The sequence below is a fragment of the Thermobia domestica genome, chromosome 1 (assembly GCF_964235325.1).
Source record: "Thermobia domestica chromosome 1, izTheDome1.hap1.1, whole genome shotgun sequence".
In the NCBI taxonomy this organism is placed as follows: Eukaryota; Metazoa; Arthropoda; class Insecta; order Zygentoma; family Lepismatidae; genus Thermobia; species Thermobia domestica.
Window position 1 is genome coordinate 88,465,841 of NC_137454.1, and position 20,481 is coordinate 88,486,321.

The following is a 20,481-nucleotide window of genomic DNA, read 5'->3' on the forward strand; positions in this document are numbered from 1 at the left end:
TAATCACATTTCGCCCGAAAAAAAAAAACACTTCAAATCGGATTATTGAGGGGACAGTCTCCCCAGTCTTCCCCTCATCCCCCGGGACATGCAGCCCTTCGCTAGAACCTACGCCTACGATGGAGGTGGCGTAATAAATTTATTCGCATGTTTTGTTCTAAAATATGTTCAAAAGATTCAATTAATTTGTATTTTTAGTTTAAGTAGTGCATTACTTCCCATAATCAAGTAATATTAATGTAATTACAGATATTATCGCCCAAGCTTCAATCCTAAGAAAAGGTTTGGAATGCCTACACCATGTGATCCTCGAGGTGGATTAGTACGAGCGGTCATGAATTGGAAAGATCCACCGCCAGTGATGAGTAAAATTGTTGCTCAATACAATGATCAGTGGGAACGGAGACTAGGAAAAGTCCATGCACCGTAAGCAGTTTTCTTATTACATTAATATAAATATGAAAGGTATATTGAAGAAAATTGATAATCAAAGTGTAAATCTTTCATGAGAGAAACACATTTTATGAGAATATTGAATGTTGAATAAGACTGATCCCTTTTAGTTTAGGTGTGATGTAATTTGGTACGACTAGAGATTGTCATCATCGCGAGATATAATATTCCTAACGTAGAATAGGGAAGGACCAATATGAGGACAATACCATCCAGTAAGGTATGAAACGTCGTGTACAAGGGAAGGCGACAAACATGGACAATGGTGGACGACCTGGTTTTTAGGAAAGGAGTGTGCATCAACTCCGAAAAAAGGCTCAAACCGTGCGATCGTGTTCAGGTGGATTGAACAATTAGGAATGGATATGAGTCAACGCTCGAAGGAACGAGTCGTGGACAGCCGCATAATGCAAGAACAGCTGAATAACGTTGGTGTTCTGAATAGCGTTGTAAATGATAGGTGTATGACAATAGATTATATAGTATCAGAAACTGGAATATCTCATGGAACAGCGTCCACAATATTCCATGAGGAGTTGAAGCTGAAAAATAAAATACACATATTTGGTACTTTAAAAACTGACACCTTGACAGAAGGAAACACAAGTAACGAAATCCGGCAACTTTCGACCCAATATTATTGGTATATGGCAAAGCGTTTTGCAGGATCATCACTATTGCAGGATTTCTTGTTTTGAGCATGGGTGGATTTAGGGCTTGTCTGCTGTGCTGGGCGAATCTTCGGGGGTTTCGAATACTCCTCAGTCGAGTAGAGGGTTCGGGAATTTTCCCGCAGGAAATCGTTAATATAAAAACTCGACTTTTGAGCATTATCGTGTATAATTGTCTATAATACAACATAAGGAGATATTGTTTTTCACTTTTGTTTTTCAGAAAGTTGTTGGCAGGAGATCAAAGTCTCTCCATCCCCTTTCATCCGTACTACAGAGAAGCTCTCTAATGGTTTTCAGTCATTATGCAAATAGAAACGTAATCTTTTAGGCAACATACCCTCACTGTAGTTCAACATTTAGATAGGCGGTATGTCAAGTCAAAATCGTAATAAAACATACCGTCTCTGCTTTTTTCCCACTTCGAACACTGGTTATGGCAGTCCGCAACCCAAAAAAAAAGTCCATGTCACATTTTCTACTGGTAAGGAAATTGATACTATTTTCTGGAGCATGATGGAATAATGTTTAAGGAGCGTTTTCCCATCAACCACATGGTGAATAGTGCCGTATATTATTAGTCTCTTACGCTGCTTCTGCGCAGGATTTAATTGAGAAGACAGAGAAAGAAGTATGTGAAGCGCTGTTGTTGCATGACACGATAGGTCTCCAATGAAGTAGATGACGTTTCAATATCTGTAAACACTTGAGTTTAGAGTTCTATCTCATTTCCATACTCCCCAAACCTTGTTCAATCAGATTAGATCCTCTTTAGAAACATATAGGAGTCTCTTAGTGAACGTAAATTTTCGTCCTGTGACGAATTTCATAATGCTGTTTGTGAGTTTGCGCTACATATTTCAAAAAATTGATTCTCCACGGTCATCAAGATGCTACCTGAATGCTGAAGACAATGTGTGGACCTAGGAGGAAGAAGGAATATGTGTAACTACTACTGTCTCAGTTTTCTAGTTATGAAATATTGCCGTAATAAAATAATACGATATTTCGTTCAATTCTGACTCATCCCGTATTTCCAAATACTGCACTAATTTTATATAGAAAGCATAGAACAATAGTTTTTGCCTTATATACAACATTTTATGTTTAATTTTAAGATTTATTAACAACATAAGAATCATGCATAGGTATTCGTGAGGTCAGTTGCAGAATCGTGAAAGTGCCAACTCATTTTGAAGAAAAAGAGGGGCAAGGAAACCTATAATCAGGATTACAATGTGCAGCACACGTATCTAAAGAAAGTTCTTAAAGAAGAAACCTAAAAAGATTTTCATGTCCTTGTTCCTCCCCGAAATGAAATTCTGGCTCCGCGCCTGTACCATAATATTTCATGATGTGCTCAAATTGTACAAAAATCATTAACCTTTACCACCATACATATTTTGGTTAAGATCGGATGGCTTTTATGGATCGTGATTTAGTAAAACATTCTCATTTTACAAAGTCTAAACCCTTCACTTTTATTTTGGAAAGTATATAAGCCCACACGCTTATCCTAGACTTTGGCAGTTTTCTGGGGAGAATAAATCTCGAAGTCTGGAAGGTAATACTCCTGATCTTCTCGATGAAAAAAAAATACTGATCATAAAACTAAACAAAGTAGTATTCATTGAGAAGTGGCAAATTAACTGAGATGTTGGGACGCGGTTATTGAGAGCATAAAGGGGACTACTTCAAAGGACTGTAAGGAGAAACTGCTTGCAATCAAATGAAGCGGTAAAAAAAAATAATGTGCATTATTTTTGAAGTTACCCTCGTATCAAATACACCAACGAGGGTCCAGCAGAATTCATACTATGGGACTTCTTTCTGATTCTGCAGGGGACCCAAATCCTTCCAAACCCTCTGTCGGCGCTAGTGACTATCCGAAATACGAGCTACAAATAATGAATGTATAATATTATATTTGCGTTAGATACAAGCAAAGTATAAACATTGTCAGTTTGCATATATCGTTTAAAATAATAATTTTCAGGAACAAGATTCTTAATTTCATGCCAGATGACCATACTTTTGGTGTACCATTAGACAGGGAACTATATGGCGTACCAGACTTACTTCGTGACTGGAAACCTTCCCTGGAAAGAAGAGACCAATTTGATACAATCGCCCTGTTGATTAGGATTCGTGATTTTCTTAAAACTAAACCTCGTAGTTATCTTCGTGATTTGCTGTGCAAATTTAAGGAGAAAGACACTGTAAGTATTACGTAAAGAATTTTGTTAGTAGACTAAATTAATTAGAGAATATGTTAAGATTAAGGTATCTTACATATATTATAACTTAATATCTCAAAACTATATAACGACAATTCATGTTGCCAGAAATCTGGAGAATTCTAGTTTTCATTTTCTAAATTTAATCAACTCAATCTATTAATTTAATAATCTAAAAACCATAACGATGAAGACAAGAAATCGAGTAAATTTTCCCGATCTATCAGCCAGGTAAATATATGACTTCGACGTTTCGAATGAAAAAATGCATTCATAATAATCCCTGAAAATGAATACGATGTCTGCATTCGAAACGTCAGAAGTCAAATTTTCACCAGCTGATAGCCCGAAAAACATATTTGAATCAGGCCACCAGAAATGATTCAGCCCTTTCAGAAAATAATCGGTTTCACACCTTAAAGGAACAAAAAATATTTCTTTTCATCCAATGAATTATTGGAGAGCAGTAGTTAAAATTTCTCAGAAACTAAAATATATTCATTTCTCTGGTATACACTCTCATCGAGATGTCAAATTTGCATCTCCTCTTCAAATGTAGACGTTCAAATATACTTTAATCTTTCAAAATATGTTACATATTTGAATAAAGAAAAGAAAAATTATTGATTTCATAATGTTAAAAGAAAACTCTAAGATTCCTACCATTACAGCTCACAAGGGGCATAGCCTGTTAAAGAAGAAGTAGCAGAAATCATTCAAACTGGGTTCAGCAACAGGATTATCTGAGACGTGTGGACCTACAGCTTGACATGGGATCCTAATTATATGAGCTGCTGCTGAATCGAACCCGGGTCTCTCGCTCCGAAGACGTGTATGCTAAGCTTAGTGTATCAATTGTCTCACGATGCTAAATTAATATATGTCCATCAGGAACTGAACCCAAACCTATCAAATATTCGGCCAACGGGAACACTTATATATTTATAGTTTTCGTGCAGCTGTTAACCCATTTAAAATCAGTGAATTATTATATGATTCATGGTCACCAGTTGTCATTTGAATAGTATTTAAATGTATTTAAATGCTTATTGATATCATATATCGTGATTATAAATATTGTATCATCACTAGCAGGTCATATGCGGCAAATTGAAAAGAGTCCCCGTTAATATCTTCATAATGACGAAACGACTGCTTTCCTTAAATATATAGTACAGCACATACCCGTCAAATTGTTGCTCTGGGAGATTTTGTCGCTCCTGAGGTTACAGCTATCCCCTTATCAAAAAGAGATAAAGTACCGGTAGCTTACACTTACCTAGACTCCTGTATTTATAGCAGGAATGACATAAAATAAAATAATATGATTATCTAATATATTTATTGTTTCCTTCAATTTCATGTTCAATAATTATTCCCTATAGGACACAAATATAACGATAATAATAAAAATAATATGTTAGAGCATAGCCAAGGTGAGGAAGACTAGCTTAATTAATGTCCTTTTCCAGTACCTCGGCTACAGGAGACAGAGCTACTGCTTAAAATGCGATCCAAACCACAATTGGAATTTTATCCAATGTAAACCCCAGCGGGAACTGAATTCGAGACCACGCGTAAAGGAAATGAGCTCTTTAGCCGCAACGATAATAATTAAAAAATATGACGTGGTATAAACAAGGTGAGGTAGACTAGATTAATTGAACTGAATCTTTTTAGTACATAGGCTAAGAAGACGGAGCTACTCCTTGCTTTAATCTGTTTGAGCTAGTCAACCTAGGTCCTTAAGGAACACAAAAAAACCTGGGGAACAAATTTGATCTATTTGTCTATTTATAAACTAAAAGAGTTGTTCAATCTTAGCAAACGTGCAAATAACATAAATTCTTGATTACTATAAAAATATAAATCCTATACAAGAAAGTCATTAATAAAGCCAAAAAGAACTACTACACTAATAAAGTAAACAATGTATGCAATAAAAGCAAAGAATCGTGTAACATAATAAAGTTTGAATTAAAATAGGAAAGGTAAATGAAAAACACAAAAATATAGAGTTACGTATAAAAGACAGTAATTTAACTATGAATGCCCCAAAATTGGTTTCTGAGTACTTAAGTAATCATTTTTGTACCGTTGCAGAGAAAGCTATTCGTGATCTGTCTGTCCCTAGTGGCACAAGTAGATTGCAGCCGCTTAAGTTTATTAGTAAGTCATTTTTCCTTAGCCCAACTTTCCCACAAGAGATCGTGGTAGTAGTACGTAAATTTGATAATAAAAGTTCTGCAGGAACTGATGATATTCCACAGTTTCTTTTGAAGAAATGTATTCATATTATTGCGCCTGCATTAGCTCACATCATAAATGAGTCATTTCTCAAGGAATCTTCCCTGATGTGTTAAAACTCTCAGTTGTCAAAACCTTGTTCAAAAAAGCATCTAGGAAAGAAATAGAAAATTACCGTCCCATTTCAAAATTTGTTGAAAAACTAGTATGTAAGCGATTGATAAATTTCATTAATGAACAAGACTTAAACTCGAAAACGCAACACGGTTTTATAAAAGGTAAATCCATGATTACTGCCATATATGATCATACCAAAGTAGCTATAACATTGTTGATCAAAAAGTCAACCCTGTAGGCATATATTGTGATCTTTCAAAATCTTTTGATTGTGAAGATCATGGATATACTTTTTGGTAAATTAGAAATATATGGTATTAGGGGTATTGTTTTGGAGTGGTTCAAATCATACTTGTGTAATCGTAAACAAATCGTACAAATTCTTCATATGGACGAAAGAACTAAAATTCTGAACAAAAAAAACTCAAATGAACAAATAAATAGAAAAAGTATCCCACAGGGGTCAGTTCCAAGACCTATACTCTTTTTCTGTATCTTAATGATTTATTCTCAAATATAGAAAAGTTGTAACATGCTTCCTTTTGCTGATGATACAACAGTAATTTTAACTGAAAAAGACAGAGCGAGAAAGCTTGCAAGAAGCCGTTGATCTTACAACATCCCAACTTATGCACTGATTTTCTGCAAATAAATTAAAACTAAATGCAGATAAAATAAAATGTGTCTACTACGATTTATCTCACAAAACATCACACGAACTACTACAGGTATTCGTGAATCATGAAATATGTACATTTACTAATATTTACATTTACTTATGTACTATTTACTATGTATTTATATTTACAAATAAAATTTTAGGTATGTATCTAGATGATACATTTTCATGGCAAGAACATGTAGACAAACTAAGCAAAAAATTAGACCAGACTATGTACCCAATATGAACTCTAGTCCCAATACTGTTCCTGTACTATGCCATATTCTATTCTCATATTAAATATGAAATTGCCTTCCGGGAATTTTCGACAAAACTTCAGAACATATTCAAACAACAAAAATGTGTCATAAGAATCATTACAAAATCACCAAAACTCACCAGCTGCAAGAAACTATTTGAATCATTGACTATAATGACAGTTCCTCATATTTGACATATTTGAACTTCTCATATTTACTTGGGATTATATGGATAATATTAAAAGAGATCGTGATACACACAACTATCTTACATACGGAAAATATAACTTATCCACGAAAGTAGCCAATCAGATGTGCCGATGCTTGGTTGCTTTTTGGCTTCACCAATTTAATAGGATGAAGATATATGGGCAGATCCTCTATTTATAACATCCTTGATTGAATACATACATATACACACGAATTATTTCGTTAGGGAAATTTTAGTCAAGTTCACATATTATTTCCTTGTTGAGTAGTTTGTGTTTCTTGTATTGTGTATTTTGTATCCTTTGCATCTGTACCAGTCGCGTTTCTTTGTCCTTGTCCTGTCTATGTCCAACTTAAAAATCTGGATATAAAAATTAATAAATAAATGAAGGAAAATATCCCGTTATGATAGCACAGTACGGTTTTATCTTTAAGTACCGGCCTGCAGGCGGATCTGAGCCAAATTGTGAAAAAGAAAATGTCCGCTCCTGTATTGATAACGATGTGTTGAATTGGAAATGAAACGGTCAGCAGAAGTCTGACAAATACGTCATTTTGTATGTTATTTCAAAAGTGCACATTATACAAAAATGCACTTTAAAAAATCTCTGTGCGTTTGAATTTTGCTGTCTGCGTCAAGGGCCCTTTTTTGCCTGGATACCCAGTAACGATTTCTTAAAAAAATGCACTAATGACATGTGAGAAACATGTTCGACGTTGTTGTTTGGCTTTCTATCACAGTGCATAGACTTGTATGTTTTGTTCAGTTCATGAAACTAATAAATTTGTTAACTAAACTGAAAATACTTGAATGTTTGTATTATAGGAGAATACTGGTGTAGTTTCTCTGGAAACTTTTTATGACGCGTGCAACGAAGCTGGGATGAATTTAAAAGGAGGTTTAGCAGAAGAATTAATGAAAAATGTTAATATTTTAAATCCAGATGGAAAAGTTAAATATTACAAATTTCTCGAGTCCATAGATTATATGGAACAACTACCAACTTTTAATAGAGTTAAAGGTAAGTTTATGAACATAAGTTTCTTCGATGGTGCTATTCAAATCATTTATCAGCCGGTTCTATGATTAGTATTTAACAACCCATTCCATGGTTAGTATAGTAAGTTGATTTTCTGTTAATATTATTACTATATTATTATTATATATTATATTATATTATTATTTATTCCATTGATCTAGTAATGGTGATTGGAATTAAATAATATAGAATCTTTATATTAATATTTTGAATATTGATTTTCAGAAATAGCAATAGGGAATTAATTTTCTTTCATTAAGTATTGGATCTAGAGTCTAGAGGCGAAGCGTCAATTTTAACAACCGGTCCCAAGAATGTGAGAAATCTTAACAACCACTTTCGGTAAACCGGTTGAATGACACCAGTGGGTTTTCTTCCTCTTTCGTATTTTATTTTTTAAAACTTCAACTGCATTGTCTATTATTAGAACTAACAAATGTTCTATAAAATTCAACTCAGAACACATCCTGACCAAACCATTGTGTAAGTGTATGGTATGTGTTTTTAGTTTATAAAAGTGAGTGTATAAAAATTTAATAATGCAAACATAAAATGAAAGTTAGATTGGCACAGTATCCAAATACTGTAAGCCTCAATCTTTTGTTTTTAAGTTTACATCAATTTCAGAAAGATTACAATAATCAATCAATATGTTTATTGATTACTCAGTAGCCTTTATTTTTTTCTTCCAATCATATTCTTACTTATTGTTTTAGAACCTAATCATTCTTATATTCATTGTCAGCATTGAACAAAGAATCTCTATAGTAACATTTGTAATTTAAATTGATATTTGAAATTGTCTTATCAAAGACTTTTTAAATTTACAGTCCGTTCATAGTAATTTACAGAAAAGATCGCTGTTTCCCCACTTGCTTCACCTCGTCCATATAGGCGGAGTGATACCACTATATAATTGAGCAGAGAGTTCCACAGAAATATTGTTTAAAAGATTCTTAATTTTGTCTCATTTTCCGCTGTGATATTTTTATTTGCTTTAATATCACAAATGCATCTTTTAAAAATACTAATTTCCACAAACATTGCATTTTTGTAATTATATGTAAATTATGCACTGAATTACCTTAGGCGTGCGTCACAGCAGTATATTCACGTGGCAGGGATTCTTTACGGGTTGATGCATTCTACAAGAATCCAGCAGCGAAGAATAAAAATCTTGTAGCCAATTCTTTATGTTATAAAATTATGTCCATCAGTCTAATACAAATAATTCACAAAATAAATATTAAATGTGGTCGGGGTCCCACGGACCTTAATGAATACTTGCAGAGTTGATACAACAGAACTGCCTGAGAAAGCAAAATGGTCGATCGGAATTATTATATAGCGCAACCGAGCTGCCATAATCTTGAACACTTATAGCAGCATAAGCTTGTAACATGAAACACTTGTAACTTGAATAGTGATACTAAAATATTTTAAATAAAACAGATAATGCTAGGTCAGAATTATTCAGATTTATGGTTAATTTGCAAGTTTCTTCTTCTTGTTTTAATTTCCATTATTTTGTAATTATAGTTGTATTTTCTTTAATACACTTGAAACAAATAGGAACTTGAAGCGTTCCGGGGAAGATTTGTCCAGCACATGAGACTAAAAGGTTAATAAATAAATAAATAAAATAATTTTGCTAGATGCTGTACAAACAGGACTGATGGTCATCTTAGTTTTGTATTACACATCTAGGGTGATCACTCGTGACTGTCGTGCTTTTAGATATTCAATCCATGTCCCCCAAATATAATCACCTGTCCCGCAATATATATAGGGGAAAAGGGGGTAATGACACGCATTTTTTTAATTGCTCAGAAGAGAGAGCACTATGGAATCTAATGAATAGTGCTGTACATACCTACGTATGTTTACTATGAAATAATTCGGAACTATTGCGTAATTACTAGGGCAACCATAAAGCATAAAAAGCAGTAAAAGCATAATGGAGTTTTTCACCTATAGTTGGTACCATATCTGTGATTCTGACCACTTTATATATCTAAATTTGCTAATCTTATAAGCATAATAAAGTATAATTTACAGAAATAAAGCATAATGCTTAATGCTTTTTTTTATTCCAGAAGTGTACAATAAAGAAAAATTGTTAATATATTTTGGGCAAAAAAAATGATCAATAAAGGTTATTATCAATGCCGCAAACAATGGAAATCAACTGCCAATTCCCTTTACGCGTAACAATGGAAAGTTCGAATTCCTCCTCTCTTTCCGCACCTTCCACTCAGAAGGAGTTTTTTTTTCCTCACTTTGTGTTAAAAGGCAGATAAGATTGGTTGTGCTTATTCCAAGATGCCAAAATCAAGACTATATGCAATCTCAGAGAGCAAGAGAATTTCTCAACTGATCATTTCAAAGTAGAAGGCGGTAATCTATTTTGTACTCTTTGTTTTGAATTCATTAACCCTTTCACTGTGGAAGGCGACGGAAAAAAATTTCAGTAACCTGCGAATGTCGATTATAGTCGACGTGTTAAAATTTGTCTGTATCTTGGTTTTGTCGATTGTAGTCGCCAAAGGTTTTCTGTGTGATTTCTATTGTTTATCGAAAACAATAGAACAAAAAAAAAATGAACGGTACAACTTTGGCGACTACTCTCGACAAAGCCAAGATACGGACAAACAAATTTTAACACGTCGACTATAGTCGACATTCGCATGTTAAGGAAATTTGGTTCTGTCGACAAAAGTCGACTTCCTCTGTGAAAGGGTTAAATATGAGAAGTCTGCTGTGTAGGTACATGTTTCTTCTTCGAAACACCGCTTAAGGAAAATAGCAGAAAATGAGGTAGTACTGTGTATTGATTTAATTATTAGTGGGAAAAATTATTAATGCTTTTTTTTATTCCAGAAGTGTACAATAAAGAAAAATTGTTAATATATTTTGGGCAAAAAAAATGATCAACAAAGGTTATTATCAATGCCGCAAACAATGGAAATCAACTGCCAATTCCCTTTACGCGTAACAATGGAAAGTTCGAATTCCTCCTCTCTTTCCGCACCTTCCACTCAGAAGGAGTTTTTTTTTCCTCACTTTGTGTTAAAAGGCAGATAAGATTGGTTGTGCTTATTCCAAGATGCCAAAATCAAGACTATATGCAATCTCAGAGAGCAAGAGAATTTCTCAACTGATCATTTCAAAGTAGAAGAATACATTTTTAATGCTTGTGTAAGAAAAACGAGTAAAGCAAAACAAATATGTAATAGAAATGGGTAAAAATGAAGTATAATTCAAGGAATAGCATATTAAGGTGTAATTTAGGAAAAAGCATAATAAAGAATAATTTAAGGAAAAATAAAGCATGATATACAGCCGTATAAACCATAAAGTTAGTTGCTCTAGTAATTGCTCTCCGTTATAAGATAGCAGACAGAAATTTGAAACCTTACAAGCGTACAGTTAGCCTGCAGTTGAGGGTAATAGCACACAACAGTTGAGTTCTTAGTTAAATACTTTTTTAAACTTCCGTATAATGATATTCCTTAAACGTATTTGCTTTCTTCGCTCTTCTTATTGCAGAAGAGCCTTACGACGCATTGCTGTTAGAATTTCTGCGCTTTGGTGCTTTCCCTTCTGCTTGATTGACGATGGTTTTTGCCTAGAAACTAGAGAAATTGCTGTTAACGGGACTATCGTAGAGAATTTTTCGGAATTAGTGACTTCCCTTGATGGTCCAGCGACTGACAGTTCAGAAACGTCACTAACTTTTTGTTTCGTCGAGTCCATTGCATCATGAGAAAGGCCTGCTTGCAGCAAAATCAGCACCTATAAAACCTTCTGGATTCATGGGGAGCGTGCCACACTTTTCAAAGCCTGATGAGGCATTTTTAATCACACGCGCTCTTGTGTAATGATTACCTAGGAGTAGGACAATATATACTAAGAGAATAAAAAATATTTTTATAAATATCTTTAATTTGAATATTAAGCAAAATAAACTTGTTTTTTTCTACAAGTTAACACAAAAGTTGGAAAAGTTTCCGTAGCTGCATTAAAACACAAAACACAAGCTAAAAGATAACTTTTTAAGTAAAATTTAGTTACAGAAAGTAGTTCGTGACCTGAAAAACCAAAAGTAGCAAGCAGTATTTAAACTTCTTGTTTTAAGGTCATGGAGGTTGCTCTCGAATGGTAGGTTAAGGTGCTGCATGTTTGCCGACAAATTTTTGATTAACAGACTGCCTCAATTTCGAAAGAGAGAAGCCCTGAGTTTAATCCAGTTTTATTCAGCTCCATAAGTCACACAAAGAGGTTGCTGTGGGCCGTGACTGTTGCCTACCTCAAAGGTGCTGATATTCATCCAGTTTTGTATAGTTATGCAAAGAGGTTTGCTGTGGACTACCACTGATGCTATTCTTAGAGGTCCAAAGTTTGATTCCGACTCCGTAGCCACACAAAGAGGTTTATTGTGGGCCTGCAACCTGATTGCTGCTCTAGGCTTGGAAGAGGAAGACGTGATGCATCCAGTGAACTACAATTTGTGCGTAATTAAAATAGTTATTGTGGAACATAAAAAGGACACGAAAAGCTAACTTCCAAGACGAGGCCGAAACGTATAAATAGCCAATAATAAGATTTAATGCACAAATGATAAATTTACTCTTAAAACAATTCTAAACAATATAGCCCAAGGCTTATTATATGCCTAGCGTATTACTTCAAGTCACTTTGCTGATATGATGATCTTTATAAGACAAACAAAATCTATATTATTTAATTAAACTCTGTTAAAATAACTTTTATAACACACTGGGACTTATGCAGAGTCGTTCTGATGCGTGATTAGTGCCATATTAAAGTGTTCGACTAACATATGTTTCATGTAGTAGTCAGGCCTTTAGTATATCACTAATCAGACATGAAAATGACTCTGCATAAGGCGGACAAAGTTTAACCCTGGTTTAGCAAATAAGCAGTAGTAACTAACAGATTCCCTTTTGTTATATGTATAGCTTATGTAAATAAACAATCATCGTCATTATATGTTTTCTCTCTTATTCCATTTTGCAATTCTTAAATAAAATTAACGAAAGGTTGTAAGAACTAGTAGCGTTATGTTAGCAAAAGTTCACCAAGTAGTTTATAAAATAATTACGTCCTTATTTATGATGAAGTTGCATGGACTTATCTCCCAGCCTCGTTAGAAAAAAGAAGCATACTGTTTATTGCATTGCAAATAGCATACCCTACAGGGGAATTAAATCATAAGTCACACTCTGTCACTGTACTACCACACCAAAACTAATAAAAATAGTAATATTCTAAGACAAGAACCATTGTCTTGTTCTATGGCTCCCCAGTCTTGTTCTACTTGTGTTCATGCATGCTATTATCCCAAATCAGGGCATCTTGATTTTCTTGTTCTAGACTGCCATGCGTAAATATTATAACAAAATACTAACCCAATATTTATTCTAAATTGACTATTCGTACATATTGACTGCAAAAATACCGTACCCCAGAAGTAAGTTTGATCTTAACCACTAAAGAAAACTAGTGAAATTTTAGAGGAAAAACAAAGATTTTTAATATATAGTCATACTCCACAGTACGTTCTCTGCAGTGCTCTCCTACTCAAGTCAGGTTCGTTGGACACGTTGTTGGTAGGGTTGAGCACCATGCCTCCTTCTTCTGCTTCTTTGTAAACAGGGATGCGTGCAATTACACACAGAGTGCCATTACCCCGTTTTCCCATATCTATCTATCCATATATATATATATAGTGGCGGATTCAGATATGATCAAGGGAGGGGCTAAACCATAGTTTGCAGCTTTATCCATTGTAAAGCAGGATTGAAGTCCATTTTATCCAATGCATATCTGAGCGTCAAGGAGGGCTATAGCCCCTTAACTCCCCTTGGATCCGCGCCTTATATATATATATATATATATATATATATATATATATATATATATATATATATATATATATATACAGGGTGTTTCAGATAAAACTTCCAATGCTTATAAATCAGAAACGGCTGTGAATAAAAAAGATGAAACAAAAACTGAGAAGAAAATGCCATAGGGCACATCACATGGTATTGTTGTGGTGACCCCCAGGGCCCTCCTTGAAGGAGGCCCAGGGGCCAACTTCAAATTTTCAAATGGGAACATGTACTGAATCATACCTCATTCGATAGTCCTTGAAAAAACGAAACAACTTTTGTAGGAAACAATTTTCGATTTGGGCCACCGTTTTCAAAATGGCCGCAAAAAGTGGGTCCTGTATCAGATAAAATGTCCAGTGCTTATAAATCAAAAACGCTGAGAATAAATAGATGAATCAAAAACTGAGATAGGAAAATGTCATAGGGCACATCTCATGGTGTTGTTGTGGTGACTTCTAGGGCCCTCCTTGAAAGGGGTCCAGGGGTTAACTTCAAATTTTCAAATAAGAACATGTATTGAATCATACCTCATTCGGCAGTCCTTGAAAAACAAAACAACTTTTGTAGGAAAGGGTGACCATTTTCAAAATGGCTTCAAAAAGTAGGTTCTGTGGGTCCATGTGATGTTCCCTATGACACTTTCCTATCTCAGTTTTTGTTTCATCTTTTTGTTCTCAGCCGTTTTTGATTTATAAGCACTGGACGTTTTGTCTGATACAGGAACCGCTTTTTGCGGTAATTTTGAAAACGGTGGCCCAAATCGAAAATTGTTTCCTACAAAAGTTGTTTCGTTTTTCAAGGACTATCGAATAAGGTATGATTCAATACGTTCCCATTTGAAAATTTGAAGTTGGCCCCTGGGCCCCTTTCAAGCAGGGTCCTGGGGGGTCACCACAACAACACCATGTGATGTGCCCTATGACATTTTCCTGCTTGTTTTTGTTTCATCTTTTTATTCTCAGCCGTTTTTGATTTATAAGCACTGGACTTTTTAGCTGAAACAGGACCCACTTTTTGCGGCCATTTTGAAAACGGTGACCCAAATCGAAAATTGTTTCCTACAAAAGTTGTTTCGTTTTTCAAGGACGATTGAATGAGGTATGATTCAATACGTTCCCATTTGAAAATTTGAAGTTGGCCCCTGGGCCCCTTTCAAGCAGGGTCCTGGGGGGTCACCGCAACAACACCATGTGATGTGCCCTATGACATTTTCCTGCCTCAGTTTTTGTTTCATCTTTTTATTCCCAGCCGTTTCTGATTTATAAGCACTGGAGCCCTAAATATTAGGTAATATTTACGGAGGTGTAGGCCCTATACAAATTCTGCTTCACTGGTTTTAGAAAAGGCCAATTAAAACCAAAAGCCTAGAAGGATGGGATATTTATTCCTTTGTATTTAACTCAAAATAGGATGCGTTTGGCACATTCAACGTCCAACCTGCTATATTTCTATTACGTAATTCTACCAGTAAGCAGCACTAGTAGGAACGAAATAATAATTATAATAATAATTCTGAGTCTTAAAACTCATGGTCCGACTACCCCAGAGATTAAGCCAAAGTGGTCACCCAACATCTTATTGAATCATTTTGTTCGAAACATTGAAATCCAAATGCAAATAATCTCAGCATATCATAAAAATAATGCATTTACAACAGAGTGGGCCGACAATTTTTTTTTTCGAATTTCGATTGACCGGGTTGCGGAAAAGTCGCCTTATGTTAGTGGTAAACACAGAAAATTTGGATTTTTTTGGTTAATCTTTTCCTTTGCCTCATAGGGCTTGAATATTTTTATAGCTATGGCTATGCAACCCGCACGACATTACGAAGAAAATTGTGCAGCACAGCCATTTCTGTTTTGAATTTCGATTGGCCGGGTTGCGGAAAAGTTGCCTCGTGTCATTGGTCTACACAGAAAATTTGGATTTTTTTGGTCAACCCCTTCCTTTGCTTCATGGGACTTGCATATTTTTATTGTTGGAGTTATGCAACCCGCACGACACTGCGAAGAAAATTATACTGCACAGCTATAAACTTTGGTTCTTTTTCACGCTGAAGCATTCTGAGGCTGAAAATAAAACGCATGAGAAAAGTCAGATACAATATTGTTCCTATGTAGTTAAAAATTGTAATCAATTGTATTGATGTTTTTAAAACTCGTTATGAATATACAGCAGGTCATGAAAAATTTTTGATAAACCTTCCCTTGCAGCTTTTAGTTCGTTTCGGCATATACACTACGAAAATCCTCAGAACTCAACACGAGGAGGTTGCTGCAAATCGGGTCCCACCCACTTGTTTTCGTTTTTTTTTTTTTTTTCATTTACATTTGATATTCCTGCTTGAAGTCAAACTTTTGTATTTTATTTTTTGAGACTAATTTTGCCCTGATAAAGCTCTTCTCTTCGATTCGCTCCACACACTGATGCTGACGCTTCTGTGACTACTTTTATCATCCTCTCCACCGCTTGCGTATGGCATGGGAAACATCGAATTCCCTCAGAAGATGTAGCCGCCGTTCTCTTATTTTCTTCTATCTGTCTCGAAGAAAGTTCTCTTGTTAATGGTGACTCGGTGACGTCCGTTGAGAACCAATCAATCATCTCATGATATTTATTTGCGTCTAAGTTTACTTTCGGAACATTGAATTCACGTGACTTGATCTCTTTCCCTGCCGACACTTTTTTGTTCTTCTCCATCCTATAACTTGGATGTCCTGGCTCCTGTTGTTGATCATTGCCAACAATGTTTTCCGGATGGGCAAAGTAAGCGTTGGAACTAATCACAGTATACGCGATTCTTCTTAATTCCTCTGGAAGAAAGGATGCCGATCGAGCAAGTAGCTACAAGCGTCGCGTCTCGTTGATGAGAGAAGAATTTCGCTTTATTTCAAATGGTACTCGTGCATATACTTTGCTGAAATACTATGCAAGCCAATGAAGTGCTTCCTCGGGAGTTTTGGTGCTAATATATAATCGGAGAATGCGAGAACCAGTCGTCAACCATCGTAGTATGACAATTGGTCCAGGCTTTTTCTTCAGGTTTGGCGGACACAAATCTGCTGAAACGGTTCGTCAAATGTTCAAAAGGTATTGCTGATCGTTACTGGACTGTGTATAAAATTACAATGTTTCCGACTTCTTATAAAACTGCTTTACGTATTATTACTGTCGTGTACAATATTGAAGGTAAATGTATGTTTTCTATTATTGTACAGCCGATTTCAATATTACCTTATATCAGATTACTTGATTAAAATTTTCTTTATAATATAAACGGGTATAAAAGGAATGTTCACGATATGCTTAAAATCTGCGATCTAAGGTTAACAACATATTTTTCACGCTATATATAGAAAAGATGAATTGAAACATAAAGATACAATTTTACGTCTAATTGATTACAATTTTTTAAACCACATAGGAACAATTTCGTATCTCACTTTTCTCTTGCATTTTATTTTTAGACTAAGAATGCTCAGTGTGAAAAAGAACCAAAGGTTATAGCTGTGTAGTACATTTTTCTTCGTAGTGTCGTGCAGGTTGCATAATTGCGACAATAAAAATATTAAAGTCCCAAGCAAAGGAAGGGGTTGACCACAAAAAATTCAAATTATCTGTGCAGACTACCAATGACACGAGGCAACTTTTACGCAACTCGGCCAATCGAAATTCAAAACAAAAATAGCTTTGCAGCACAATTTTCTTCGTAGTGTCGTGCGGGTTGCATAACTACAGCTATAAAAATATTCCAAGTCCCATGAGGCAAACGAAGAGGTTGACCAAAAAATCCAAATTTTTTGTGTTGACTACCACTAACATGAGGTAACTTTTCCGCAATCCGACCAATCGAAATTCAAAAAGAAGTGTTTCGGCCCACTCTAATTTACAATAAAGGCTTCTTACGTTATTATTTCTGTAAACACCCAGTGAACACGTTGTCCTATGGTGCTTATGGGAAGATAATAATGAACGAGTACGAGACAAATAACCTAGAAATTGTCACTATACTGGCCTGGAAGTATTCTTACGAGAATCATGATATTACGTCAATATTATGATAGTACTTTGTGTGTTCCTTGCGTTCAAATAGTAATAGGAATTGTCGCGATATCTTATATGAAATTTATGAAAATGACAAAGGCTATTATGTTATTATTTCAGATATACCAGAAAAATGCCTCCATTTTAAAACAGTTTATGGTGAAGAAATTGACAAAGGTTCCTATGAGAAGTTGAAACGAATTCCAAGTAAGTCTGAGGCTTTTATTATCGTGTTTTGCATGTACACTCATGTCCAAAATGATTGTCGCATATCTATAACTTTCTTCTTGTAAGAATATAATTTGATAATGATTTTGCAATGTACTTGTAATACTGATACTATGTGTATAATTGGGAAATGTATATTTGTGGTAATTTCATAGGAAAAACATTATAAATACGAAAATTAGAATTAATAAAACAAAATGTTGCTAAATGAATGAGAAAGTTTTATTTTTGTTTTATTGTTCTTATTTACTGCTCTTTTGAAATTTGCCACATACATGTCTTTACCGATTATATACATACTAACATTATAAGGAATACCGGGCGAATTCGTTATCAAATTATATTCCGACAACATATTTATAGACTGCGACAATAATTTTGGACATGAGTGTGCATTAAATTTCTATACGATTTTCGAGATAAATTGGTTTTAAAGCAATTTTATTTTTCTGCTTTAACACACGTTCTTCTCGGCTTAGTCTCGAATTCTAATGTACTAGTATACATAAACTGTAGAAGTTGCTTATCCCAGGGACAAGATATATATGAGACTGTTGGATCTGTAGATGCTGTGACAATCGTTTCCAAATCTTAAACATATGTTAATAGACAGACGACAAAACTTGTATGTAGACAACCTAAACAAAATGATTATGACATCTTACAATGAGAAATGAACTATGCGTTGTACAGAACGATTGTTTTATGAAGTTTCAAAGTAGGGTTTACCTAATATTACTTTTTTTATGATGTGGTTTTTGGTCACAATATTAGGGAACGTAGTACATAGTGAAAGAAATTTCTTTTCTGACATGCATTTAGTACTATAACTGTAGTACAAAAATATGAAGTTGCCATTCTTTAAGGAAATATGTTAAGTTACAAATTTAGATCTATATATATAAAAGAGAACGCACAAAATCCTTTGTCCGCTCATCACGCTAATACGGCTGAACCGATTTCTTTCATTTTTGGGGGGTTGTTAGGATTTGGACCCTAGATGGTTTTTATCATATCACTTTAATTTTCAATTACCAGTGTCTTGAGATAATTGACCAATCAGGTGTCAATACGTACAAAAAATCCTTTGTCCGCTCATCACGCTAATACGGCTGAACCGATTTCTTTCATTTTTGGGGGGTTGTTAGGATGTGGACCCTAGATGATTTTTATCATATCACTTTAATTTTCAATTACCAGTGTCTTGAGATAATTGATCATTCAGGTGTCCATACGTAGAAATCCTTTGTTATTAGTTCATCATAGGTATAAAAATAAACGTATTTATATGCAACCCGCATGACCCTGTGACTCGGCGGGTTAACATAACTAACAGGCGCTATAAATCACTTGAAAGCGAAAAAGTAAAAATTATCTAAGTAACAAAGTTTATTGCGTTCCGGGGTGACCGCAGCGAAGCGGGGTGAACGCTGCTAGTATCCTATAAATATTCCACAGTGTACGTGCTAACAAGTAAAAACTGACCTGTGTGTGAACGTCTCACTGAGTTTCATCTGTAGTGCACAGGGAGATACTATTGTTAAGTACACTTATTTATTTTATTTTTAGTTATTTATACACATTTCTGGGCACTGCCGACATCTACGACCTTAAGCCTGTTACGTATAAGGGATTACGTCCCTCGGTGAGCATTGGTGAAGAGGGAAGGGAGAAAGGAATGGTAAAGGAAGCAGCAGCCTGAGACCTGTATGTTAGGTACTATTCTGGCATTTGCCTAGTGTGCATGAAGAAAATCCAGAGAAAACCTCACTCAAGATGGTTGGCCTGGAAAAGTTGTTACATCTTTTCGACCGAGTGTCTCCACCGGGAATTCAACCCGGGACCGCTCGCACCAAAGATGATAGCGTTGTCGACTATAAGCTAGACCACTTCACTTATTTAACCAAACATTGTTTTCACACTTGCTATAACAACCGATGAAACTAGTATAACTTAACTGGAACTAAATGTCATTGACTGATATGAAACAGACAGAGAGAAAAATTATGTGTATTACCGCAAATTTATGCTTCCAAAGCTGAAGGAAAACTTATTTCAACCTTCAAATTTTTTGTTTTCATTTGAAATTTTTAGATACAATTACAGCAATTTCGGATGAACACACTATTGCAATATCCGATACTACAGGCTTCACGAACTCATTCACTTTTAGGGTAGGAACTTTCAAATTCACCTTCTCCATCTGATGGATTTAACACCTCGGCGACACACAACACATTCTTTGGGAAATACACGAGAACACAATCCGGTGAATGTGTTGCTATGATTTTTTTTTTTTTTTAAGGAATATGTTACGAAATAAAGATCGACTCATAAATTTCATCTAAGGATCAACAGAAGCTGATCTAGAAATCAAAAGGAAAGAAAACGA

The 20,481-nt window shown here is 34.9% G+C and overlaps 1 protein-coding gene across 1 annotated transcript in view; it reads left to right on the forward strand.

Annotated features, from left to right (window-relative positions):
• The window catches only part of LOC145687174 (EF-hand domain-containing family member B-like), a 101,609-nt gene that overhangs the window by 74,222 nt on the left and 6,906 nt on the right, over positions 1 to 20,481 (forward strand). The window contains exons 5-8 of the mRNA XM_081760640.1: positions 250 to 426; positions 3,121 to 3,343; positions 7,683 to 7,878; positions 17,982 to 18,068. Of these exons, the coding sequence (XP_081616766.1) occupies positions 250 to 426; positions 3,121 to 3,343; positions 7,683 to 7,878; positions 17,982 to 18,068 (683 nt within the window). The remainder of the gene's footprint in view (positions 1 to 249; positions 427 to 3,120; positions 3,344 to 7,682; positions 7,879 to 17,981; positions 18,069 to 20,481) is intronic.